Source organism: Aulonocara stuartgranti (genome assembly GCF_965226115.1).
Source record: "Aulonocara stuartgranti genome assembly, chromosome: 7".
NCBI classification, from domain to species: domain Eukaryota; kingdom Metazoa; phylum Chordata; class Actinopteri; order Cichliformes; family Cichlidae; genus Aulonocara; species Aulonocara stuartgranti.
Window position 1 is genome coordinate 8,629,247 of NC_138945.1, and position 27,625 is coordinate 8,656,871.

The 27,625-nt window shown below is 39.1% G+C and overlaps 1 protein-coding gene and 1 long non-coding RNA gene across 3 annotated transcripts in view; both read left to right on the top strand.

Annotated features, from left to right (window-relative positions):
• The window catches only part of LOC309711596, a 224,505-nt gene that overhangs the window by 116,054 nt on the left and 80,826 nt on the right, over window positions 1-27,625 (top strand). The window lies entirely within an intron of this gene.
• ror2 (receptor tyrosine kinase-like orphan receptor 2) overlaps window positions 1-27,625 on the top strand; it is a 38,310-nt gene that overhangs the window by 3,915 nt on the left and 6,770 nt on the right. Inside the window, exons 2-7 of the mRNA XM_082541136.1 lie at window positions 15,849-15,920; window positions 20,468-20,755; window positions 20,983-21,013; window positions 24,088-24,209; window positions 24,318-24,632; window positions 25,544-25,798. Coding sequence (XP_082397262.1) covers window positions 15,849-15,920; window positions 20,468-20,755; window positions 20,983-21,013; window positions 24,088-24,209; window positions 24,318-24,632; window positions 25,544-25,798 — 1,083 coding nt within the window. The remainder of the gene's footprint in view (window positions 1-15,848; window positions 15,921-20,467; window positions 20,756-20,982; window positions 21,014-24,087; window positions 24,210-24,317; window positions 24,633-25,543; window positions 25,799-27,625) is intronic.

A 27,625-nucleotide genomic window follows, 5' to 3' on the forward strand; every position in this document is an offset into this window, starting at 1 on the left:
CATTTCTCAGGAGGTGCACATCAGGGTACGTGGAAGGTGGTGTTTAAAGGGGTTTCTGGTTATGACATAGATTTCCTGCTGAAGCATAATTTAGGCGTTATACTTGATGGAAAAACAGTTTATTCGGCGACGTCAACCACATCATCAAATGTATCCAGTTTGTTAGAAACCACAAGGCACAGCTTTTCTGATAAATTTTCTTCAGTTTGTTGGTGACGTCAGCCTCTGTGCTGCTCTTCTTGCAGACTACAGAACTTACTACAACAGACTGGTGAAAAAAATCTGCAATAGTGCACATGTTGAAGGATCTTTCCCTTCTTGTATACAACCCCAGTTTTGGTGTTGGCCTTCCAGTACAATCTGTGCACTTTGAGGGGAAAAGGTCAAAATCACTGAATGCAGTTGAGGTGTGTGGTTGGAAGGAGGCAGAACTAATCCTGTTAGATTTTATTTTTTTTTTTTTAAAAATAAATTGTTTAGCTTATTTGCTCTCTAGGCTGCTCACTGGTTGTCTCTCACCTTAAACCCAGTCATTTATTTCAGGCTATTTCACACTTTGACTTTTGCTGCCATGATGCCAAGTCTCTCTTGGAAACTAGATTTTTAATCTCAATCAGTTTTTTTACCTGGATAAATACAGGACTAATAAAAAATTAAAATAAAATAAAATTCCACCAATCCCTTGTGCTAATTGGCTCAAATTTAGCCCCCCGCTTCCTCCTGTAGGAGTCTATGAATTTGATCCAGGGATTGTTGTTCTCAGTCAGAGCTGGTATGAGTTTGTGTTCATGGAATTTCATATTTTTTGTTAGAGATCCAGTAAAACTGGTAATGTCCTCTTCATGTGTTTCACAGATAGCCCTTTTCCAGTATTCCCTACTCGACTCGACTCAACGCTACTCTGATTTGGTTGTTTTATATTACAGTTGAGTACCACCTAATGTCGTTATTAGCAATGCGGGCAAAAGTCCATAAAGTCATTTGCACGGGACACAAATACAATAAAACAATGGAGCACATCAAGGCGATGTTATACCTGCTGCTACAACTCTTGAGGATACAGTTTTTTCAATTAACTAGAGGAAGATACTTTGGGGTCAGCTGGACTAGACTGGTCAGAAATGCAAAGGAGGGATTGAAATGGCACTGTTTGCATTGGTGGCATACATGGATACATGTCTAGTGCTCTGTTTTCTTTAGTGGGACAGCTGGGATACTGCTAAAAGGTTATGTTCTGTCCAGTAGCACATTTATAAAGTCAAGGGTAATAATGATAATGATTTCTGTAATATGGGCATATTCCAACTGCTACCAGTTCAATATCCAGACAACACAAATCTTCTTTTACACAAAGATTCAAGGCTCCAACTTACAATGATATAAAGTTTCATTTACCTGTGCTGCTAAATATGTACAACAGCTGTGCACCAAAGACATGTTTTTTGCAAATGGATAAATGTTTTTTTGGACCACCCCACTAAAGTTGGTGAGGGTCTTCAGTCACGTTCAATATGATGGCCTTTGGCAAGAAGTGGGGCTGGTGGTGGTGAAGAGGCTGTAAGCAAATGGATTTCTTACTTTGGGCTTTGGAGGAACCTTTAACTAATAGATCATTTAGATTTTTCTAGCGTACAGTGGATTTTCCACCAGCACCCCTCCTCCCAAGAAAGTTCTTTATGAAAATAAATATATCTATAGAGTGCTGAGACTTGAAGGTAGAGCATGTATTTCTTAGTCTGGCTTGATTTCCTTAGACATACACACTTAGTCTGCAGCAGAGCAACACATCATAGATTATACTCCCTTATTGCATTTGGGAGGTTTTCTCAATTCTTTGGTTACCTGGCTGGATCGGCTGTTAAAATGTGCTACATAATCTGTCTGTTAATTAAGAGAGGGTGAAATGTGGATTGTCAGGTCTGTGTCTCCAGGAAGAGATTACGGATGTTTTCAGTCTTGCTGAAGTCCAGCATCTGCCTGGCCAATGTCTGTTTACATTATAAGATATTTGGAGCCACAGGCACTGTTGTTGAGCCTGTTCGTAATTATCCTGTTAAAGTGTCCCAGGATGTGTTCTTATTTTTTATGGTGCATATTTCTCTACCTTTGTAACTCTTTTTCTTTTGTGAGTTTTTAACAGAGCAAGGGATTTTCAACATAGCATTTCTGAACATATTAGTTTTCTTTAGAAAGCATACATTATTTTTCTTTGCACAATAAAAGAATTATTTAGAAAAATACAAAAAATTACCAGGGTCAATATTATTAGTCCCCTGAAAAAGTGAAACCAAGAAAAGCTCAACTTCTGCAGAAGAGACTCCTTTAAACCAGACTGAAGTATGCTAAGGACAACCTGGAGAAACATTATGTATAAAAGCGTCTTTTGGTCACCTGAGATAAATCTAGAGTTCTTTGGCCATAGAGACGCTGCTTATGTTTGGAGAAAGAAGGGCAAGGACACAACTGAAACAACACATTCCCCAAACTGAAACGCAGCATAAAACAAAATACCGCAAAACAATCAAACAAACATAAAACCTCAAGTAGTAAACAGTAGAATTCGGTTTGAGTTGTTGCTTTGTCATCCAACATGACAATGACCCGAAATATGTTACTCCTGGTTTAAAAACAAACAAACTAACCGTTTCTGTTTGCTTGAGTCCCACTGAAAATCTGATAGGTAAAGTTAGCAGAACCTAAAAACATTAAGGAACTCATTGCTTTAAGTTTTTAAGTTGATGAACTTGTCAGTTGAAGTCAAAGGTTATCAGAACTGTAGTATTTTGATTACAATTGACTTCGGTAAATTGAATTCAATTTTATTTAAATAGCGCCAAATCACAACAGTCGCCTCAAGGTGCTTTATATTGTAAAGTAGATGCTACAATAATACATACAGCGGGGGGAAAAAGCAAAACAATAATCATCATCTAATGAGCAAGCACTTTAGTGACAGTGGGAAGGAAAAACTTCCTTAACAAGAAGAAACAAACCTCCAGCAGAACCAGGCTCAGGGAGGGGCGGCCATCTGACACGACCAGTTGGAGTGAGAGAAGGAAGACAGGACAAAAGACATGCTGTGGAAGAGAGCCAGAAATTAATAACAAGTATGATTCAATGCAGAGAGGTCTATTAACACATAGTGAGTGAGAAAGACCGAAGAAGAAATACTCAATGCATCATGGGAATCCCCCAGCAGCTTACACCTATTGCAGCATAACTAAGAGAGGATTCAGGGTGACCTGATCCAGCCCTAACTATATGCTTTAGGCTTAAAAATGTCCTTTTTTCTAATCTTTAAAGTAGAGATAGTGTCTGTCTCCTGAATCCAAACTGGAAGCTGGTTCCACAGAAGAGGGGCCTGAAAACTGAAGGCTCTCCCTCCCATTCTACTTGTAAATACTCTAGGAAGCAAGTAAGCCTCCAGTGCGAGAGTGAAGTCCTCTAATAGGGTGATATGGTACTACAAGGTCATTAAGATAAGATGGGGCCCAATTATTCAAGACCTTGTATGTGAGGAGCAGGATTTTGAATTCAGTTATGGATTTCACATGGAGCCAAAGAAGGGAAGCAAATGTAGGAGAAATATGCTTTCTCTTTCTAGTCCATGTCAGCACTCTTGCTGCAGCATTTTGGATTTACTGAAGGCTTTTCAGGGAGTTTTTAGGACATCCAGATAATAATGAATTACAGTAGTCCAGCCTAGAAGTAATAAATGCATGAGCTAGTTTTTTTTCAGCATCACTCTGAGACAGGATATTTCTAATTTTAGAGATGTTGTATAAATGGAAGACGGCAATCCTACATATTTGCTTAAAATGTGCACTGAAGGACATATCCTGGTCAAAAATGACTCCAAGATTCCTCACAGCGTTACTGGAGGCCAAGGTAATGCCATCCAGAGTAAGAATCTGGTTAGATACCATATTTGTAAGATTTTCAGGGCCGAGTACAATAACCTCTATTTTATCTGAATTTACAAGCAGAAAATCAGAGGTCATCCAGCAGTTTAACTAATTTGAGTGTGTTATCTGGCTTCATGGATGGATAAAGTTGGGTGTGAACATGTATGCTATGCCTTCTGATGATACTGCCTAAGGGAAGTCCTTAATTAACCTTAGTGTTTGAAGAGGACTCTTCATTTACATGAACAAATTGGAGTCTATTAGATAGATCTGATACAAATCACTGCAACGCACTAGCTGTAATACTTACAGCGTGATCTAATCATTCCAATAAGATATTATGGTCAACAGTATCAAACACTGCACTGAGGTCTATCAGGACAAGCACAGAGATGAGTCCACTGTCAGACCACAAGAAGATCATTTGTAACCTTCACTAAAATTGTTTCTGTGCTGTGATGAGCTCTGAAACTGACTGAAACTCTTCAAATAAGCCATTCCTCTGCAGATGATCTGTTAGCTGTTTGACAACTACTCTTTCAAGAATTTTTGAGGTGAGTAGAAGGTTGGGGATTGGCCTATAATTATCTAAGGCAGCTGGGTCTAGAGATGGCTTTTTAAGTAACGGTTTAACTACTGCCAGCGCTAAGGTCTGTGCTACATAGCTGACTATTAAAGATTGAAGCATTAATGTTAGGACTTCTTTGAGCAGTTTTGTAGGAATGGGGTCGAAAAGACACGTTGATGGTTTGCAGGAAGTGGTTACTGAAGTTAACTCTCAAAGATCAATTGGAGAAAAAGACTAAATGAATATCAATGGTACTGAAAGCAGCTGTAGAATGTTAGGTTGTTACATCTGTAAGATGAATATGAGTAATTTATTCTCTAATGGTTAAAATTTTATTTGTGAAGAAGTTCATGAAGTCATTTCTAGTTAACGTTAAAGGGATGGTTGGTTCAACAGTGCACTGACATCTTGTCCGCCTGGCTACAGTGCTGAAGAGAAACGTAGGGTCATTCTTATTTTCTTCAATCAATGATGAATACTAAGATATTCTAGCTTTACAGAGGGCTTTCTTTTAAAGCAGCAAATTATTTCTCCGGGCTAAATAATCTTCCAAATTGGTCATATGCCATTTCCTCTCCAGCTTACAAGTTATCTGCTTTAAGGTACGTGTTTGAGAATTATACCAGGGAGCCAAGTACTTGTGATTTGAGGCTCTCTTTTTCACAGGAGCTACGGTATCCAGAATCATACGCAGTGAGGAGCTGAAATTATTGACAAGATTATTATATATTAATATTTACAACTCTGCTTATACAAAAGTCATTATCATTTCTTTAGTGCAGAAGAAAAATACTAAAATATATATATGCTATATTATACAGTACAGAAGACACAATGTCACACCATTAAAAAAGCAGGAATAGGACACTGGATCAAATATTGTTCCGGTTGCTGACCCCAAAAGCTGAATGGGATATTGCTGACAATGAAGTAATTTGTGGTCCAATCCTTTAAAGTCAGTTCTATGCTCTGTCTTTACTTCACGATACCACAGCATATTGTGGCAGAGCTAATGGAGGATGCTAATAACAGTTGCGAGGCTTTTCCGACTGCTACACAAACAGGTTATTTTTATATATTTACAGTCTTTCACTTAACTGCAAAATGGTCAAAGTAAGCTTACACAAGAGAAAAGGTCTAATGATGATGTTTTTTCTTTGCTCATTTACCTTCACTCTCTTGATGTTCAGAGGCCTTATGTAAGATGCTAGGAGGATGTTGGTTTGGTGTAACTGTTGTTAGTAAGCTTTTATTATACCTAAGTCTTGTTGTCAGCCTGATTAAATATAGAATGTTAACTTACTTCAGCTATTAAACTCTATTGTTGACATGGACAACTGGAAACCCAATAGCTGTCCATGTTTAACTTATTCCTATTATTCTACTTTGATGTCCGCTTGAATTTTTCTGTTTGAGGTGCGTTAGTCCTTTATAATGTAAATTCTGCATGGAAACATGTGTGCGATCACAGAAAAAAGGGCAGGCATGTGGATGTACACATGGAGGTGCATAATTATGAGTTGATGACTAAAATTTAGGCCGTGTTAAGGTCAGTGTTCATGACCCAACAGTAAGAAAGAAAGAGGCTGGGTAAAAAGGGATCCATCGGACAGTCCTGAGTCAAAAACCACTGTTAATCAAAAAGAATCCAAAGGATTATCTCACATTTCTTAAAATAAATATCTTGATGATCCCACAGACTTGTGGGAAAATATTCTGTGGAGAGAGGGGGTGGAAAAAAGAACTTTTTGGATGGTGGAAAACTAACACAAAATTGCATAAAAAGGACATCATTATCAATCATGAATTCTCCTTTCTAGCCGAAAAATCCTGTGGTTGTCACCTTTACTATCTGTCAGGAGTCTGTAGAAAGGATGCTTCTTCTTCTTGCTGCTCTTCCAAAACATCCAGCAGATGCTTAGTAAATCATAGGTCAGAGACTGGGCCAAAGGGTTTTAAAGAAAATAGGAGAAGAGTTTTTGTTCACAACTAAATGAAATTCTGCTGCTGCTTTTCAGTTCTGCTTTACTGTTCTTCCCTCAAACTATTTGGATGGAAAGGAAAGAATGACTAATAACTGGTTTGGAGAAAGATAAACAATTGGCACATACTAGTGCTTCATGGGCATCAAAACGGCCTCTTTTCCACAGCTAACTCTGGCTTTTAAACAGAGCCAAAATGGTATGCACCTACTTATCTAAGATCCAATGAAATGGAAATAACTTGGCTCAGTCCTCATCACAACCTTCCCAGTGCCATGTATTGTCTTGTATTTGATTACCCAAATGGTAAAATAAATTAAAAAAAAACTCTTTGGTGTTTTTTTGTTGTAGTTGTTGTTGTTGTTTTTTTCAAACGAGTTGTCTTTTGTTGTTTTAACTCAGTCATGGGGATGGAGTTACTCTTGTGTAAGCTTCAATGATGGGCTTGTAGGGTGGAAAGATAGCATCAGAGAAAGGGGAAATTCCATTGCAGGCAAGTGATACCATCTGACAGTCCATGATACATTATGTGAGAGAGACTGCAACATAGTTTTTCATACATGTTTATGTGTAGATGATAAGCGTGAATGACCCTGTTAGTCACATCTGGATATAGTTTGTGCAAAAGAAGAACTTCACCACCTTTGATTTCCAGTTAGAATTTAGTCCTACAATCTCAAAAAGTGCTTACAATATACAGTTGTCTAAAAGTTTCCATCCCCTTTTCACATTTTGCACACATCTTTATTGTATAGTATACATTTTAAAATGGATTAAAAACTAGCAAATTATTCACCTGCAATAATTAACTAATATCAACAGCAAAATACCATTATAAATATATTTCAGATTTAAAAAGTAAAATATTTAATTCGCTTAAATATGTTTTGGGTGGTTTTTTTTTGCAGTTTTCTCTTATAAAGAGAGCGAACAATACACAAAGAATCACAACTGTCAACTTTAATGACAACGGAAATTAAAGTGATTTGGAAAAAATGCTTTAAAAGAACTGCCCAAATCAGTGATCAGAGATTGACCTTAAATTAGCTTCATCTACCAGTGTGTGTAGAAGTAGATGAATTAAATATAGAATCTACTAAACAAGTGGACATTAACAAACAGAAAATAATAAACAGGCTGCTATGACATAGTAGTAATCTGTCATGGTAAATAGCAACAGAACCATGAATGCACACAGTAGTGTTTTTTTTTTGTTTTTTGTTTTTTTTTAATAGATGTGTCTTCTTTTGGAGCCACATAGCAACCCGACTGAGTGGCTACTTGGTATGATGCTTCAGGGTATTGTGGTGTGTTTGTCAGCCACACTAACCTTTAACTTTTATGAATTATCATAATCATCATATGTCCTTATTCTCAGTGGTGAGTTGATAAATGTTTGACAAGTGAAATGATTTGTTGTACTACCACACATTCCGGCACGTTAGATTCGGAGTTTCCAGTCTACAGTTGGCTTAGGGGAGTAACAATTTTGGATTTCCGCTCTCATTTTTTCCCTGTCTAATTTGGCTTTTGATTTTACCCTCGTCCCCTGGCAGCTCAGCTCAGCAGTTTGGATGTTGCATGTGTGTAAATGACTTCTGAATAAAAATAGCCTTTTAATTTGGAAGGGTAAATGACCATTTCTTGCTTCCTGCTTTTAACCAGTATCAAAGTTGAACCCATTTTGTGTGCTTACCCTAATTACACAGCACTTTTGCTCCAGTTTCTACCAAAAAAAAATTAGGGAAAATGAACAAAAGATGAAACAGATCTTTCATCTCATGATAATCATTGGAAAATTCTTGATCCTGTGGTTACCTAATCTTCCATCTAGATGTATGTGATACACTTAGGTACATGTTCAAACATGTTTATCCAGTCCACACAGTATCTCTCCACACCAATCAAAGCCAGAAGACCACTGCAGAGACCCCAACTGTCAGTGGTGGCTCATTTAAACTGTAGAAATGATCTACAGACATGAGAAAAATACTTAGTCAACTTACAGTTATGGCACAACATTGATGTAAAAAAATTAATACTACCAGAACTTTCCTGGCCCTAAACTGTAAATGTCCAGGCAAACATAATGTAAGATTTACGTTTGGTAGTTTGCTTAAGCTAGTTAAGTAGCGCTTATCTTTTTTTATATACGGATGAACGATTTCTTGTTCTTTCCCTCCTACATAGTGGCATTATTTACCCATTCAGATCGAAAATGCAAGTAGCTGTCGGTACTTTAGCTTTCATCCTGGCAGCAGTTTAAGGTGACAGATTCTCTACAACATACATGTAGATGTCACTGAACAAGGAGCTCTGGGAGGGATGTTGCCACTTTCAGGGATTTAATTAAAGCTATCGGGGCAGAATATGGATCACAAGACCACAAAATTTATGTTTTCCCTTCGTATCTTTGTTTTTCCTCCATGGATAGATGATCCAAGTACTCTTGCCTCGAGACAGGTGAAAAAAAAATACACTGTAGTCCTGCAGTACTACCGACTGTCCTCTATTTGCGGTCATGGTGAAGTAGTTTTGCCCACCAAGATAGCAAGCTCGTCACATGGCTGAACTTTGTCACATTTCTCAAAATACACAATGTCTAGCTCTTTGCCTTCTTGATTTATAGCGATTTAAAAACCTTTCCAAATATCCAATTTTCCTCTTTTCTTTAGTTCTATACTCTCCAACCTGTCCAGTTTTATACTTCAAAAATGTTGTTGCAGTTATGGTCTCTTAAATTTCTGTTGCACTCTCCATCCTCCTAACAATCTTGGGACCTGCTATCTATTTTTAGCTGCCTGCTACCACCTGTGGTGACCCTATAACTGCTCCTGCAAAATGTGCGTTGGGTCTGATCCCAGTCCCAATGCAAGGCTCTAGACTGGGGAACCATGACAGTATCTTCCTCATTATAGGAGATTCCCAGCATCCCTGGCTTATCGGGATGCCTCTGGTTTTGTCAGGGATAGCAGACCATGCCATCCATGAACTCCTCAGAGATTTGTGCTTCCATCTTAAGGTAAAGTAATGCTGAACTGAGGGAGAATTTTGTCTTTGGAGTTATCTATGAAGACAGCTTGTAGGAATTGAAGCACTAGGAAACAGGTCTATAGCGTGGTGGGAGCGAGAGTGCTAAATGTTTTTCGAAAAGTCCAGTCAATATGATGGTTATATTTACTCAGCCATGGATGACCTAATAACTGTGGTATACGGGTATTTTGTATTTTAAATACGTAACGGCGGTACATGTATTCCGTTACTCCCCAACACGGTTGGTTCAGTTCAGTGTGTGTAATATCTAGGAGACGGGTTCCATCAATTATCCATTTACATTATATACAACTGCTTTCATTGCCTCTGATACTTATCTAGACTCTTTCTCTTCAGTTGATCGTTAGTTAGTTAACTTCAGTAATTACTTCTTTCAAAGCATCAACATGTTTATTAGACCCCATTCTGCCAAAGAAGCTTAAAGATGACCTACCAATGATCAACCCATCTCTATTAATGGGCTATGTACCACAGGCCTTTAAGGTGGCAGTAATTAGACCATTACTTAAAAAGCCATAGATGTTCTAGCTAACTGGTGAATCTCCAACCTTCCTTTTATTTGAAAAGTTCTTGAAAGAGTAGTTTTAAACAGCTAACTTAGACTAATGGTCAAGAGTTTTGGAACGCACCAATTTTCAGTAAATCAAAGTGGCCAGGGGTCACTGACTATCTTCTATACCTTCACTCCTTTTACTCTTCCAGCTGACCAGTACTCCCTCATCTCTGGGTGTCTTAAAGAGTTGCTTCATACCTATGGAATATGTAACTGACTGAAGAGGGAGCCTCTCATTCAGAGAACCAACATTACAATGTAACCATTTTTGTTTGTTTGTTTGTTTGTTTTTTTATGTGATACATACCATGTATACATAACGTTGCTGGCTTGGGTCCTCAAAGCGTTATCCCACAATACTGACAGAATGAAGATTTCTTTCTTTTTGCATTTGCTTTAATTATAGAGTATGTGTGGTTATGTATGTAATTTATAGGTAAATAATAAATGGTGTTCATTTCAGTAAATCAAAATGCTTAAATGAACACACATGAAGTTACCACTGTTGTGTCATATGTGTAAATGCATATAAGTCTTTAGCCTTGGACATGTAAAATAGGCTGAAAGCAACAAAACATAATTTTGCCTCTTGTTAATGTCCTAAACACAAATTTTATTTGTTTTCTTTTTCTTTTTTTCTTTTTTCTTTGTATTAGTAAGTCATTATTCTAGCCCTCCGTGATTTGCTACCATATCGTGGGGGGGTTTGGGTGTCCCAGGGATCCCAGGGGCTATGTTGTCCAGGGGCTTCTGACCCATGGTAGGGTCTCCCATGGCACACAGAACACCAAGGGTAGTTCACCCTGCCCAGGATTGCGTTACCGGGGCCCCCGCCCTGGAGCCAGGCCCGGGGAGGGGGCCAGCATCTGGTGGCTGGGCCTTAGTCCATGGGGCCTGGCCGGGCACATCCCAAAAAAGGGACATGGCCCCACCTCCTGCAGGCCCACTACCCACAGGAGGTGCCGTAGGGTTTGCGTGCATTGTGTGCTGCACACGGCCATGAGGGGAAGCCTTGGTGAACCAATCCCCGGCTACCAAGACTAGCAATTGGAACATGGAATGTCACCTCTCTGGTGGGGAAGGAGCCTGAACTGATGCGTGAAGTTGAGAAGTACTGGCTAGATATAGTTGGGCTCACCACAGCTTGGGCTCTGGAACCAGTCTCCTGGAGAGGGGCTGGACTCTGTCTCAGTGTGGAGTTGCCCCTGGCGGTGGGCTGTAGTGGGTATCCTAGTATCCCCTCGGCTTGCTGCCTGTACATGGGGGTTTCTCCCAGTGGACAAGAGGGTTTGTTCCCTGTGCCTTCGGGTCGGGGACTTGGTCCTGACTGTCGTCTGCGCTTTTGTGCCACTCGGCGCATAAGTGATGACGACAGGGCGCCACTCTTCTTGGAGCCCAGCCTTCTTGGGGTCCCTTGGTGGGGTGCTGGTGGGTGCTCCGCCTGGGGACTCTGTTATCCTACTGGGAGACTTCAATGCTCATGTATGCAATGGCAATGAGACCTGGAGTGGCGTGACTGAGAGGAATGGCCTCCTGGATCTGAACCCAAACAGTGTTTTGTTGTTGGACTTCTGCGCAAACCGTAATTTGGTATAACGAACACCATGTTTGAACATAAGTGTCCATAAGCGCACGTGGCACCAGGACATGCTAGGCCGCAGGTCAATGATAGATTTTGTAATCGTATTACCAGACCTGCGGAGTATGTAAAAGCGGGCAGATCCAAGTCATGCTGGAGAGATTATATCTCTTGGCTGGCCTGGGAACGCCTTGGTGTTCCCCCGGACAAGCTGGAAGAGGTGGCAGGGGACAGAGAGGTCTGGTCTTCTCTGCTTAGGCCGCTGCCCCCTGTGACCCGGCCACTGATAAGTAGAAGAAGATGAATGGATGGATGGATAGTATATTAGTATTAATGGTGTATTTTATAAGCATTTCAAACTCTAGTAGATGGAAAACTTTTAAGATTGGGTAGCGTGAGTGAGGTAGTAAAAAGAGTGCATTTACAGAGGTTAGTTTGTAGCACATGTTGAAAAAGAAGAAAGAAACTATACAAAGTAGTATCTTTGAGGCTTCTGTATAATTACTTTGGTCAAAATAGTAAATGGACTGATATTCAAACAGGTTTTTTTTTTGTTTATTTTGTATTTTTTTACCTTTTGAAATGCTAAACCTTAGTAAATATATCACAGACAGTTTGGCGTTTATTAGTGCCTATGGACCCTTTGATTAGTGGATGTCATGCACCTTCTCCTTAGTCACTGTACATCATGTATATAAAATCATGTAACCAGACTTGGTTCCAGTTCTCTTTGCGGTAAAGTACTGCTTCATGTTTCTGTTACAATGCACAGCGGTGTTTTGTGTAGTCTTTTTTTTTTTTTTTTAATAAATTTTTTATGTAAAAGCTTGTATTTTATATTACAACCTTCACATACTTTAAAAAGAGTTTGCATTGGATAATCACCTGCTAATTATATTCACAGCTCATAGCTGATGGACTATTCACCTGTCCCTCATCTACCTTTCTGCTCAGTGTGTAAGATGTTTACCCACTCCTCGGCCTCCATTAATAATAGTGATACCTGGATGTCCTCTAATTTATTGCTTTTAAAGTCGAATAAAACTGGGGTTATTGCACTTGGCCCTTAGAAACGTGGTGTCTAACCAGATATGTACTTTAGATTGGCCTCCAGTCACATTGCAGAACCTTTGAGTCATTTTCTCAAATATGCAGGACTGCTTTGCTTCATTTTGTGCAATATCCTTAAAATTAGAAACATTCTGTCTCTGAGTGATGCTGAAAAACTGGTTAATCTATTCATTACTTCTAGGCTGGATTATTGTTATTGATTATTATCAGGTTGTCCTAAAAACTGCTTGAAAAGCCTACAGTTGATCCAAAATGCTGCAGCCAGTGTACTGCATGGGACTAAAAAGAGCATATTTCTCCTGTCTTGGCTTCTCTATATTGACTCCCTGTTAAATCCATGATCGAATTTAAAATCCTGCTCTTCACATTCAAGGTTTTGAAAAATCAGGCCCCAGCTTATCTTAAAGACGTCATATTTCTGTATGACACCAATAGAGCACTTCACTCTCAGACTGCTGGTTTACTTGTAGTTCCTGGGAAATTTAAAAGTGGAATGGAGTTTTCAGGCCCCTCTTCTGTGGAACCAGCTCTCACTTTGAATTTGGTAAACAGACACCCTTTCTACTTTTAAAGTTAAGGCTAAAACTTTCCTTCTTGACAATGATTATAGACAGAGCATAGTGTTTCTTCTGATTGTCAATGTTTTCTCCGTTTTTTTTTTTTTATTCCTTTTTTTTCCTGTAGGGTATTGTAGGGCCTTTACCTTATACTAGAAAGTGCCTTGAGGTAATTATTGTTGTGGTTTGGTGTTATGTAAATTGAATAGTGCTGTCAGCACTAATCTTGTTAAAATAACGTTAAAGCTATTACCGCATTAACGCTGCAAATCTCCGTTAGTGAGTTAACGTAGATGGATGCTGGGTGAATGGAATGGGCTGGGCTAGAGCCGGGGTGTTGCTCATGCTGCTTTTGCCCTCCCCTAATGGCAGGGTCACCGGGAACGAATGGGGTTGTGCCTCGCGGCCATGGTTGTGCCAAATGATGTCCTTCCTGGGCTCTTATTAGCTGTCTCTTGGCTCTTTGCAGTGCTTTGGACTGTTCTTCCTGGCTGTTTGTGCTTCCGGGGTGAGTCTTCGATGAGCTGTCTGGCCTCTGTTAGATCTTGGTGAGGGTGTTTTGGGTTTGATCTTGATCGTCAATGTGGGTCGCAAGGCCTGAGGTCTCTAGGTTTTTGTGGCTGTCTGTCACAACCATAGGTTTTAGTGTTCTGTCTTTGGTGATTTGGGTGGCCGTGATGGGAATGGAGACATTCTCACCATGTGAATCACCATACTGACTGCTGTTGTTTCCTCTCTGTCCTTGGGTGTGTGTTTATTTATTTATTTTTATTTAGGTGACATTATCACTTCTAGACAACTTCATCAGGTGGTGACAAGATGACACCATACTAGCTGATCAACAGATCTCAGTAGCTCTCTGGAATGTGTATTAATTAAACAAAAATATGTATTGTTGCATTTTCAGTATGCTCCTTGTGGCTTTGCAGAACTCCTTCGACCACAAGCATTCTTTGTGAGAATGAAGACAGTGATTAGATTTCAAATCATGATTTCCTCCTTTGATTCTGTGGTTCTTTACCTCTCCTTACTAAATTTGAGATTTTATTCAACTAGCAACATCTCTCTGAAGTAGCTCTGCTTTCAGTACATTTTTGTAGAACTCCAGCCTGCTCTCTGAAAATATCAGAAATCTCAGAGAATAAGAGTGTAGGGCATAAAAAAGGCATAAAAGTGTAGATGAGTGTAGGATGAATAATAACAAAGACAAGGGTCAATACACTATGCTACAGGAGGAGATCAGCACACACATTTTCAGCAAGATAGCCAGGAGAGGGAAGGAAAGTGTTGTGGTGTGCCAGACGGCCCTCAGTCAAAACCCCAGCACATAGAGCCGTAGCCTGGCCTCTTAGCGCTCAAAGGGCCTTTTCATGACAGAGGCAGCAAGCTCTTGGAATGCAGCAGCCAGCAGCCCTATTCAGCTGCGGATGGAAAAGCATCCCATTGCCCCAAGTCCCTCATTTTCCAAGGCATTTGATACATGTAATCAATCACAGCTGCTGCCTGGTTTGACCAGGCCTTAGGAAGTTTAACTCAGTTTTTGGTTTTCTTGGTTTTTACTATAGTGCAGCATAAACATTAGTTTATTAGAGTCCTTAATACTACTCTGAACACAATTATAAAGACCTTTGACAGCACTTATTAAACCTGACTGTATCCCCATTAAGTGGATCCTAGAGGTTTGCATGATGATGGTTTTGTCTTCTTAGGCTTTGTCTTTCATTCTTGTAGTGGATGATGTAAAATGTAAATTGAGGACTGAATGTGATTTAACAGAAATGGCATTTCTCATTTGACACAAATGTGCAGGAATAAAAAAAAAAAAATTGCAACATTGTACTAGCTTTGCTGTGAAGGTTATCAGTCATCCAGATCATGGTAGTCTAAGGAACCTGGAAATAAAGTGACTGGATTTTTATTTATTTTTTTAATTATCGAAGATGTTTCAACTCTCATCCAGCCTGTAGTGGTAATGGCTCACACCTGTTTTCACACCTTGACTTATGTGATGAAGCACATGATTAATAGTGGGTCAACGAACCTCTTATAGCTGATTATTATTATTTATTTTATTTTTATAAATGGTTGAACAGACATAGCACATATTTGTTGGTTTGTCACTCTATCTTGGTATACCATGAAAAATATATCCACATTTATCAAGGCATGTCTTACCTTTAACAATGATATGCCTACCTCCTCAAGCATATTTTTGCATGGGCTACATGTTGTGGAGGGGTTTTTCTTTGCCAAAAAGACAGTTTTGCAGGCATCCACTTTAGTTTAGTTTGCAGAGGGCCTCCTTCATTTACATCAAATGAAAATTCCGCATTTAAAATTCTGGGAGGCACTTTTACATTCTCACTACTTGGGACAAAGCAGAATTTTAAGCACCACCTTAAGATAAGATAAGATATACCTTTATTAGTCCCACGAGGGGGAAATTTCAAGGATAGAATGCAAAATTTTAGTCTGTATTTTTAAGTCTTTGCAACATCTTGGAACCTCCACCAGTTTGCATGGTCTTGTTTTTATTTTAGGTTTCACTTGAACTCATTCCCTCAAATTCTGTCCTCCAGATAATCCGGGCCTCTCAGTAGGCATAGGTGGTGTGGCTGAAGCTCAGAGTGGAGCTGCGCCAACAGTCGAAGGTGAGATTGAAATTCCTTTTGTTTTCTGATGCTGTTTGTGTCAGTTATGTACACACCTAAAGCTCAATTACTATTGGACTATTTGTATAATCCATATCAAAAATGACTTGTATTTTGCTGTTTGCTGTTGCTATGCACTTCTTTCTGTTGTGATTTTCACAGTGATTTAGCCAATTTAAAAGAGAGCCACATTCAAGAGACAGAGAAAACTCTGACTTTAAGCTTGACATAGCTCACCAAGCCATAATCTCACTTTATAATTTCACCCAATGACTTGGTTTCATCCTACTGACCTCTGTCATCACATCAAAATGTCACATTTGGACTTTTTGAGCTTGTCTATTGACTAAAATCAAATGCTGTGGTCACGAGCTACATCTGACAATGTAGATTATATCTGGAGAGCTACTCAGAAGTAGTGACTAGACAGATAAACTGTTAATCAAGGAAGGACCCATTGGTCTGTATGCTAAAAACTAGTTGGGAATATTGCAAGTAGTGTCAGTACTTTAAGGGAAAGATTCAACACTGATGCAGAAAGACTGAGTAGAGTGTTTCCATTCCTAATTAGAATATATACAGCATTGTCTTGTGACCCATAGGCCCCGAGCTCACCCAAACTCTGAGTAAAGCACATGGCAGATTTAAATAATTATTTCATAGTAATATGTCAGACTCCCATCAGCAGATCAAAACATTATAATTCACAATTTCTGTTGCTGTCTCAGTATCTTTGATTTAGGAATAGCTCCTCTGTGCAATTATCAGCTGCATTCCTTGAGTAGTTGTTTCTGGGACAAACAAGCTATTGCTCTTAGTGGGCCAGGCTTTTGAAACTTGCAGGAAAGTCTGTTTTGTTAGAAAGCTGCTTTTCATTACTTCTGTCTCGCAGGGATAAGCCTAATCAATCAAGTACTTGAGCTTTGATATTTGATACCTTACTAGTCCCAAAGTAGTTTGGACTTCAGCCAAGAATGATGATGGCCCTGCGGATCACTGAGTGTTGGCCGGCAGGCATTCTGCCCCAACCTGTGCTGGACTACATTACATTCTGTAAGTGACTGATAAGAGAATTAAAAATGTTGCTTCACAATAAAGTTATGCGGCAACACTCTTGAACCGGAATCTTAGTTGTGGCCTTAACTTTTTCATTTTTCGTGTTGTGAATTGCAGCAGAGTTGTGTATTTTTGACAGATTATCATTTGTCAAAATAAAGAATAAATTAGCCTAAAAAGCCGGCGATGCCCTTACACTATGCAGCGGTTAGCTTCTGAGTGTTGGACCAAGACTGTCATAGTGCAGGGACCTCTGGTCACACCACAACTTCAAGCCAGGCAGTCACTGGAGTAGCAGCCAGGACTGCATGGAAATGATAAAGAACTGTGAGGTTGTGACTGACCCATACAAGGGAGTGTGGGGTTTTGTTTTTTGGGGGGCGTGGGAGGCAACTGTGCAGTTCATTGTTTGTTTTGACTCCTTTAATCACTAATGCCTTTTTTCTCCTTTCCTAACTGCGCTGCCCTTACACACTTATTTTCATAACAGAAAAATTAACAATTTGTGATTAAAGAGCTTTATGATAACATTACTCTTCTGTAGCCTGTGAGTAGAAGTGCTGTGTCAGGATGGGAAATAGGCCACAGATCTGTTTTTCCACTGCATGAACTCCAGAATCTGTCTGCTGCTCATAAAGCAGAAGTACCAATAGCCATAATCTTAGTGTGTATTTATCATTATCTCTGCACCTATTCCTTTTTATTCCCTTTCTTTACGTGTGTTAAAAAATATTTTGGTAAAAGTCCTGAATCAACTTATTTATTCAAGTAGAACTGAAAAAGTTCAGGCTCTGAAATGTGATACAGACTGTAAAAAGTAGGTCAAAATGTTATGACAAAAAAACAAATAAACAAATGTTATTGGAATCTAAATTCTAACTTTAATGAATTTTCTAAGATTGAATTGATTATGTAGGACACAGTGAAAATAAAAAATAAAAAAAAAGAACTATTGTTGTGTATATTTTTGGCTGATGACTTTGCCTCCACATCTAAACAGAAAAATCAGTACAGTCGGGTGTTTTTAAAAAAGTGGGGCGCAGCAGGTGGGGGACAGTAAGATCAGTTGTTGTTGTTATGTGTTTTTATAAGCAAATAACTGAGGTATTGTACAACAATTCACAGTTCCTAGAGTGAAGACTGTCATGCAAAACTATCACGTTTAGTAAATATCCTCAGTCCAGATTTATCCAGGGAATCAAACTATTTTTAGTGTACTGAAAGGAGCTTGATATACCGTGCAATTATGGTAATTTTGAAAGTTGCTGTTTGTGAGGCTGTTCACATGGATTGGGTTTCTGTTTTGTCCCACCCATTATTCCAGTGAAATTGGGCTAAATAACAAAAACACTCATAAAATACAGTTTAACATCTTCCAAAATTAAGCTTAATTCTATCATGAGTGGGTGTGTGGCAGACGAGATGTGGATCCAAGTGCAAGACTCGAGAAACGGGAACTGACTCAGAAAAGAAGCTTTAAAGCTAAAATCAAAGAATTAAAAAACAAAACAAACAAACAAACAAAAGACCTAGCAGGGCTGGAGCAAGGGATCATAATACGAGGAATCATCAGGGAACCCATGAACTAACGGACACACAACCACAAGGGGCGATGCGACAAGGGGCAAGCGGAGAATCGGACAATAATTACAAAAGATAATGAGCCTAGGGAGAAACACACTGAGAACAAATCAGGGATACAAAAACAAAAGGGAAATGACTCTCAGTACACAAGACAAAAGACTTTCAAAGTAAAACAACAAGTAATTAAGAAGTTAAAACCTAACACAGACGGAGATTTAACCTACAAACTTGATATAATGGGATATCAAGGAAAACTCAGAAGTTAGGGTTTACTTTGCTAGTCTCGTAGTGGGTTACTATGAGCAAAACAGACAACAAGAACTAAGGCTACCATGATACCAAGTGAGTAGAGACAAAGTATAAACAATAAACTAAGAACCATACTTTAGTTATTTACTTTTTTTCTTTTTTGAAAAATTGTGTACATGGTTCATTAATACTGGACTGTAGATTGGAGGAAGGTGCTGTGAACAGATGAGTCCAAATTTAAACTCTTTGGTCAGCATTGTCATGTTTATGTCCGCAGTAAACCTAGAGACTGTTTTGATTATAGATGTCCTGCACCCACAGTGAAACACAGTGGAGATTCAAATGTGGAATTATTTTTTAAAAATTATTATTAGGTATGCACACAGGTGTACACACGGGTATTCACAGACGCGGACTACAGCTTTCTTGGCTGCTGCCTCAAAGCACATTGTGCGCTGTCTACCTTACGTGCTGCACAATATCGTTTATTATTTAGTATCTACTGATATCTACTGCTAGCTAGTTTATTGTGATGGTGCCGTGTTTTTTTTATTATGTTGCTCTTTGTTGTTTGTTTTCTCTTCTGTTTTTTTTTCTCCATACAGGTGACCCAGGTGTTTTGTTTTTTTTGTTTGTTTTTTTTTCTTCCTTCCCCCCTTCTCACCGTCTCTTCTCCCCTCTGGTTTTCTTTCTCTCCCTCTCTTTCTTTCATTCTTTCTCCCTGTCCTATCCCCCAGTCATGTCTGTCCCGTTTGTAGCAACTGAAAATAAAATAAATTCATAATTATAATAAAGGTCAATCAAATGGACCAATATGGCAAGGCCATGATGATCCACTTGGTAAAATAAATCCGCTTGGCATCTTTCTTGGCCTTAAGACAACAATTCTGATGGCTAAAGATCCAAACAGGACACACACACAAAAAAAAAAATTATTATTAGTCCTTTATTTATCCAGGTAAAAATCTCACTAACATTCAAATTTCATTTCAAAGAGACTTTAAGACCTGGAAATGGAGTTCCAGTTCTGTAAACTCCATGGGCAAATGAATGAAAATTGATGGTATCACGAACAAGATGGTCTACCACAATATCTTAGTGCTTCATCATCCCTTCTACACTGAAATTGATTGGTCATGGGTTTATATACCATGAAGACAATTACCCCAAGTATGGTCCAAAGCTTTGCAGAGCTTTGAAACGAACAAAATTTTTATGGAATAATAAACCATCACAGATAAGTCCATCAATCCAGATCAAAACTTCTAGACACAAATATGCTTAAACACCTTCAAAACGACTAAAGCCCCAACTTACAACTTGTCCAATACAAAATTCTCCATAGAACCACACTAGAAAGGACAAAGGATGTTCCAACATCTTCCTATACTCTTGTCTCACACCCTCTAGCTGGAGCAGTAATACTATGATTATGTGATGGTTCAAGGGTTGATCAGGCTGCATCCCAGTTTGCTGCTGGTTCAGGGGAGCCGTCTGCTTGTGTGCTCACAATTATTAAAATAGGTTTCACTGCAAAGAATAAAAGCAGAGACACACTGTACCAATTAACAATCAAATGCAACAAACTTGATGCTCCAGATGTTTTATTAGACAGAATGCTACTATCAGGCTTAAAACCAATGTTTTACTTCTTCAAGGATATTTTTTGGAGTTCCAGAAGCCAGTCAACAACATCACGCTCTTTCAGGGGCAGACAGCCACCCTTCATTGCAAAGTGGCAGGAAATCCTCGGCCGTCTATCCGCTGGCTGAAGAATGATGCCCCTGTAGTACAGGAACAGGGACGCCTAACCATCCGCAAGACAGAGGCAGGCTCAAAGCTCCGCATCCAGGACCTGGACACAACAGATACGGGCTATTATCAGTGTGTTGCATCGAACTCAGTCAAAGTCATTTCTGCCACAGGTGTTCTTTATGTCAAACTAGGTAAGACTGAAGTTTATTTGTACTATAACTTTTAATTTTAAGGCTTAACTGTATGGGTTAAATAATTAATATTAAGTGTTTATTTATACAACTTCTGTTTACACACGTCTCAGTGAGATCAGTGGCTTGTGCAGGAAGCTTTTACTAATCATAAAAACTGCAATGTTTCTGACTGTAGAGCCAGTCACTCCTTATTTTCATGTACTTGTTTTCTTTCTGATTTACAGGACAGATGCCCACACAAGGCCCAACTGAACCGTAAGTAGCCATCTTCTTGTTAATAGTGTGTTATGTGTGTTTGTCTGTTTGTGTTTATATGTTTGTAAGTATTTTTAATCAAGGATTTTTATTTTTTTTAACAGTTTTTGCTTGTTTTATTTTTTGTCTTGTTTTGGGGTTGGGGGTTGTTGTTGTTGTTGGGGTTTTTTTTTTTTTTTTTTTTTTTTTAGAAATTAGCGAATTTTAAGTGTCAACCTATAGCACACAGATTGTGGCTATAAGATGTTAGTGCCTTTATGTGTTTGTACAGTTGCTGATGGACATTAGCAACTGTGGCCAGATGGTATCAGTTTATTTGTCCTTCAGGAACTCCCTGCATACTTTTGTAAAATTTAATGGAAATTGAAATTAGTTTCAGCAGTCTCCCTCAAGCAATGCTAAGATTGTTAGTGCTTGTATTAAGACCAAGATTGTTGTCTCTTACTGATAAATTCCTAAACTGCAGTGAAAAAATGCACAAGAAAAATTGACAGTACTGACCAAGCCAATAACAGTAGCCACATGCGGCATTGACTGGACATGTAGTTACATTGTTTTGATGGGTTTGCGGGTTTGTGGGCTTGCAGTTATGACATAGCTACATTGCAGATTTCCCTTTGAAGCATAGATCCCCAGTAATGTCTGATTTAGACTTCTGCAGCTGTAAGTGGACGCCGTTGTTGCTGGCATTTGTGCTTGCACTAGTTTAAAAACCTCACCTTTGCTCCTCCAGAGATGGCTTTTGTCATTGCAGCCAAATAGCTCAATGTTGGTCTCATCTGATCATGAAACCTTTCTCCAGAAGGCATTTGGCTTCTTCTGGGTAGATTCAAATTTCAGTTAAGGTTAAAGGTGTCCATTTTGGAGCAGGGACTTCTTTCATGGTCAGTACACTCTCACTCCATGGTGATGTAAAACTCACTTCACTGTGGAGAGTGACAGTAGTATTCCAGCAATTTTCAGTTCATGTTAGGTGTGAGCCTTGCTTGTAAACATCCCTACCAATTTCCTCTATCCTGAGTGTGACCGTTTGGATCTTGTTTCAGACCATGGCAATGTGGTGACACATCTGAATAACTTGGGCACAATTGTTTGAACTGCTGGTCTCAGAATCTGCAGTGGTTTAAACTTGTGTGAAACTTCCAACTTGTATAAATCTACAATTCTCCTTCTTAGATCATCACTGAGTTCCTTGGACTTTGTGAGTAGTGGTCAATCCAATGAGTGCTTTCAAACTGCTGGCAAAAAGAAACTAGTAGTTAATAATTATCATTAACAAGATGTTAACAAGATGTTAGTACACCTTGGTCTTGATAAGTTAAAAGAACCTGTACAACCTCTAGCACCACTTAATAAAATATATAAAATGTATGCATATATTTGAGTATATATGCATACTTACAATATTAGAGAAAAGTTGATTAAAAATGGATGCCGTACAAGCATCACACCCTAAAAGAACATTTCAAAGAATTCAAAGCCCAAAATTAGCATGAGATGAGTGTAGTGTATATAAATCTTTTGCCCCAAGTGCATTTACCTTAAATACAGCTTTCTCTGTCTACTTTGTCAACTGTGTTGCATTAAACTTTTGTGTCATAAATCTTTGTAATGTTAGGTGACCTGAAATTACTGTTTCGGAAAGTCTTATATAAGGAGGTTGAATAGCCCAAAGTATGAACGGTAAATTAATAGTGGTGGAAGCCACTGACCTCTTTTGCTGCTCCTTTCTGTTTTTCACTAGTTTCTGCATTTGGCTAGGGCTAGTGTCACTGCTGCTATCATCAGCATCTTTGGACCCTAAAGATGTTTTACAGGTAGCCCATCTTCTTCATGATGGCAGAACAAACAGGATGAGCACTGCCAGAACCCTTCAAATTGACATCCACTAGGCACTGGTGTGAAAGTCTCTGGCTAAACAATAACATACAGACTTCATCGGGCTAGCCTAAGGGACCGACATCATCTAGTCGGCTCTGTGCTCATTAACTAGCACTGAAATGGTTTTCCAACAGTCTTGAAGAAGTTCCCAGAGATGCTGAGCACTTGTTGGCCCTTTCGCCTTCACTCTGCGGTCAATTTCATCCCAAACCATCCTGATTGGGTTTAGGCCAGGTGTCTGTGGAGGCCAGCCCATCTGGCACAGCACTCCAACACTCTCTTTCTTGGTCAAATAGCCCTTACACAGGCTGGAAGTGTGTCTGGGGTCATTGTCCTGTTGAAAAATAAATGATTGTTCAACTAAGCACAAACCAGATGAGATGGCGTGTTGCTGCAGGATGCTGTGGTAGCCATGCTGGCTCAGTGTGCCATCAATTTTGAATAAATCCTCAACAGTGTCACTAGCAAAGCACCTCCTCCTCCATGCTTCATGGTGCGAACCATGCACGAGAGGCCATCCGTTCACCTTTTCAGTCGCACAAAGATACAGCGGGTGGAACCAAAGATCTCGAATTTGGACTCATCAGACCAAAACACAGATTTCAAAGATTTCCACTGGTCTAATTTCTAATCTCACATCTGTGAAGTGAGAACATTTCATCGAATACATCATCAAAAAAACAAAGGGGGACTACTTTGAGGAATCTAAAATATAATACACATTTAGAATTATTTATCAATTTTTTTCTTTGCTACATAATTCCATTGATCATGCTTCATATATTTGATGTCTTCAGTAAGTATCTACAATGTAGAAAGTAGTGAAAATAAAGAAAAAACATTAAACGAGAAGGTTTGTCCAAACATTTTCCTGGTTAATTACAGGAATCTAAATTATACTGAATTTCTGGGTAACGTTTAAGAGTTTACAAAAATTGTATATTAAATCAGCTGACATTCATGCTTGATATGGATTATTTAAATATGCTTATTACAGAAGACCAGTATGCATGTGTAATGTGCAGCTTACATTGCAACAGACTACGTATATTTCTGAAGCAACAGGTTACATCTACAAACAGCAAAGATGTGCAGAGCGTATAAAGGCCAGACATCATATTACATCACATTTTCTCCTGAAGTCATTTAAAGAATTTAAACCTGTTTTTTTTTTGTTGTTTTTTTCTCTTTAGGTCACGTGAAAAACATTTTTGCCAGCCATATCGTGGCATTGCCTGTGCTCGATTCATCGGTAACCGCAGTATCTATGTCGAGTCTCTGCAGAAGCAAGGGGAGAATGAAAACCGCATTACAGGTGAGGAAATTAGGCATCCTTCATGGTTGATATATTCCTTAATTCTAAACTTTAACAATATCTGAAATTTCCAAGCAAACAGTTACAACTTTTTCCACTTTTTTTAAGCTGCCCTCACTATGATTGGAACATCCACCCACCTGTCTGATCAGTGCTCTGAGTTCGCCATCCCATCCTTCTGCTACTATGTCTTCCCTCTGTGTGATGAGCAATCTCGGGGCCCTCGGCGCCGTCAACTCTGTAGAGATGAGTGCGAGGCTCTGGAGAATGACCTTTGTCTTGCTGAGTACACCATTGCCAGATCGAATCCTATGTTACTCATGCAGCTTGAGCTCCCAAGCTGTCACTTGCTGCCACAGCCAGGAACACCTGCTGCAGCTTCCTGTATGAGGATAGGAATACCACCAGAAAAATTGGGTTCATGTAGGTGGATGAATGCACACACAAAAATGTATAAAAATACCCCAGTTATGAAACAAATGTGCAAGCATACACCCCATTACTGCATACTATATTCAGTTAGGGTCATAAATATTTAGATACTGACATTATTTTTCTAAATATTCTTCTGTACACCACCATTTTGCTTCATAGTCTCATATTTTCAAACGAATTGGGCATTTACCTGATAAGTTTCAAGGACTATTACATGATAAAATAAGCACATAAAAGATCTAGAGATGATTTCATATGGATGCATTTCATAGCTGTTAACCAGCCAACCAGCCAATCCCATATTGGTTGTTTGATTTGAAATCCAATCTGGTAGTGTAGAGAGGAAAAATGACAAAACATTATGTTGTCCAAAAAACTTACTTACCTAACTGTATTAAGCAGGGAGGTTCACTGTAAAACTGACCAAAGCTGTATCGTAGACATAACTTCCAGCCCTGCGTTTGTAATTCTGGGTACCATTTTAATTGTTTATATATTTTTATATTCTGATTGGTTATTGTGGTTATCTCTTTAATGCACAAGAGGTCTACAGTGGCATACACAGTTTAATTTTAAACCACCAAATTTCCCTAAATAAAAGTGCATTTTTTTGTCTAAACCACTGATGGGAGACTGATGCATTTCATAAATATAGCGGTTCACATTTACCTTAGAAATTATGTTGCACCTATTTTAATTTTATTTCACAAATTAATACAATTTTTGCGTTTTAAATAATTGAGTCAAAAAATAACCTGCAAGGGTAAACATAGAACTAGGAGCAGAGGATCATATATTTTACTTTCAATTATAATTAATACATCATTTAGCACTCATTAAATTCTCAAAATTTCAGACACCTGAAATTCATTGTCTGTCTGTCATTGTCCGTTCTACAGATTCCCCCTCAGATCACAGCTGCTATAATGGAAGTGGAGTTGACTACAAGGGCACAATCAGCATCACTAAATCTGGTCACTACTGCCAGCCATGGAGCGCTCAGTACCCGCACAGTCACCAACTGTCTCAGGAGTATCCTGAGCTCTGGGGAAGTCACAACTTCTGTCGTAATCCAGGAGGCCTAATGCAGGCACCCTGGTGCTTCACCCTGGACCCTCTGGTCAGGGTGGACCTGTGTGAAATCCAGCCCTGCAGTAAGTAGCATAAGGGAATTTCCTCCTAAGTTGTGGAAAGTGCTCTCTTGATACCTTGGTGTTTAAAGTTGACTATGAAGACTATGGCATGTGAATCACATCATTTTCATTTTCATAAGACAATTCAGTGAGCTTTCTTGCTCTGTGAATGAGGCCATTATCATCCATCAAGAAGCTACAACCATCAGGTGATCACTTAGAACAACTCTGTGTTGATTTACCATTGTAAATCACTTAGACCCTTCCCTCTAAATGACAAAGTGGACCGGATTTCCTCATGGGAGGGCTCAAGGTTTTCCTGACCTGTCTGTATATTATCCATTTAAATTTAATTTATTTTTTTTTAGAGTGCCTCAAGGTGATTTTATATTGCAAGGTAAGGGTCCTGCAATGTTAAAGAGTAAAACCCAACAAGCAGATGTTCTCCTATGAACAAGCACTTTTCAACAGTGGGAATAAATTAACCTCCTGTCAAAAGGATGATGGATCTGAGAACCTGGCATCTATTGTGAGAGGCTGTTTTTTTGAACCAGTTTTTGTCTGAGTGTATGGCTGGGTCTGAAGTACACTGGGACACTCAGACAAAAACTGGTTCATCCCAAGGACAAAACTCCTAAACACAAATTAAACTACATAGTACATGCTGTTCAGTGCTACATTGGCGAGACCAAACAGCCACTTCATAAATGCATGGCACAACATAGACAAGAGCCACCTCAACAGGGCAAGACTCAGCTGTACATCTGCATCTAAACGTCGCTCTTTGAGGATGCCAATGTCCACATTTTGGACAGAGAAGACAGATGGTTTGAAAGAGGAGTGGAGCCATGTATGTCCATTGTGAACGGCCATCTTTGATCAGAGGGCGGGGTTTACAGCACGACTGTCTGCCATCTATACTCCAGTTATGAGATCCCTTCCCAGCCTTAATGCCCACTCACATCCAGGGCCACGTGATCTCACTAAATCACAAGATAAGATGGTGCTAGGTCTCACAATGTGTTCACCTGAAACCTTGGCTGCCTAATCAACCTTTTCAAATAAAACTTCTTAATCTTTCAGTCAACCCAGAGCTCATAGAGGTGCCTTAGGTGCCTCAGCCTTAGAGGTGCTAATTCTTATTCCTGCCACTTTGCACTTGACTGCAAACTGCCCCAGGGTGAGATTGAAGCCACTACCTGACAGAGCCAACAGAATCACATTATGCACAAAAGGCAGACGCAAGAATCAGTTCAATTACATTTTATTTATGTAGTGCCAAATCACAAAAACAGTCACCCAAAGGTGATTTATATTGTAAGGTAAAGACACTACAATAAGAGAGAGAAAACCCCAATAGAGATTAAAGAGGGCAGGGAGCTAGAGATTAATAATAGCTAATGATTAAGTACAGAGTGGTGTGTAAACAAACAGTGAATGAAGAAGTTGAGTGAGTAAGAAAAACTCAGTGGATCATAACTAATGGGGGATTCAAAGTCACCTGAACCAGCCCTAACTACATGCTTTATAAAAAGGTAGGTTTTTAGGACAGCCCGATGATATTAATTTACAATACTCCGGCTGAGAGGCAATAAATGTATGAACTAGTTTTTCAGGATCATTCTGAGAAAGGATGTTTCTAATTTAGAGATATTACACAAATGCACGAAAGCAGTCCTACATATTTGTTTAATATGGATTGAAGAACCTATGACTGTGAAGATTCATCACAGTATGGTGTCGAACCAGAGTAAATATCTGGTTCGACACCATGTTTCTAAGATGTTTAGGGCTGAGTACAGCAACGTTACTTTTATCTGAATATATAAGCAGTAAATTATCAACATC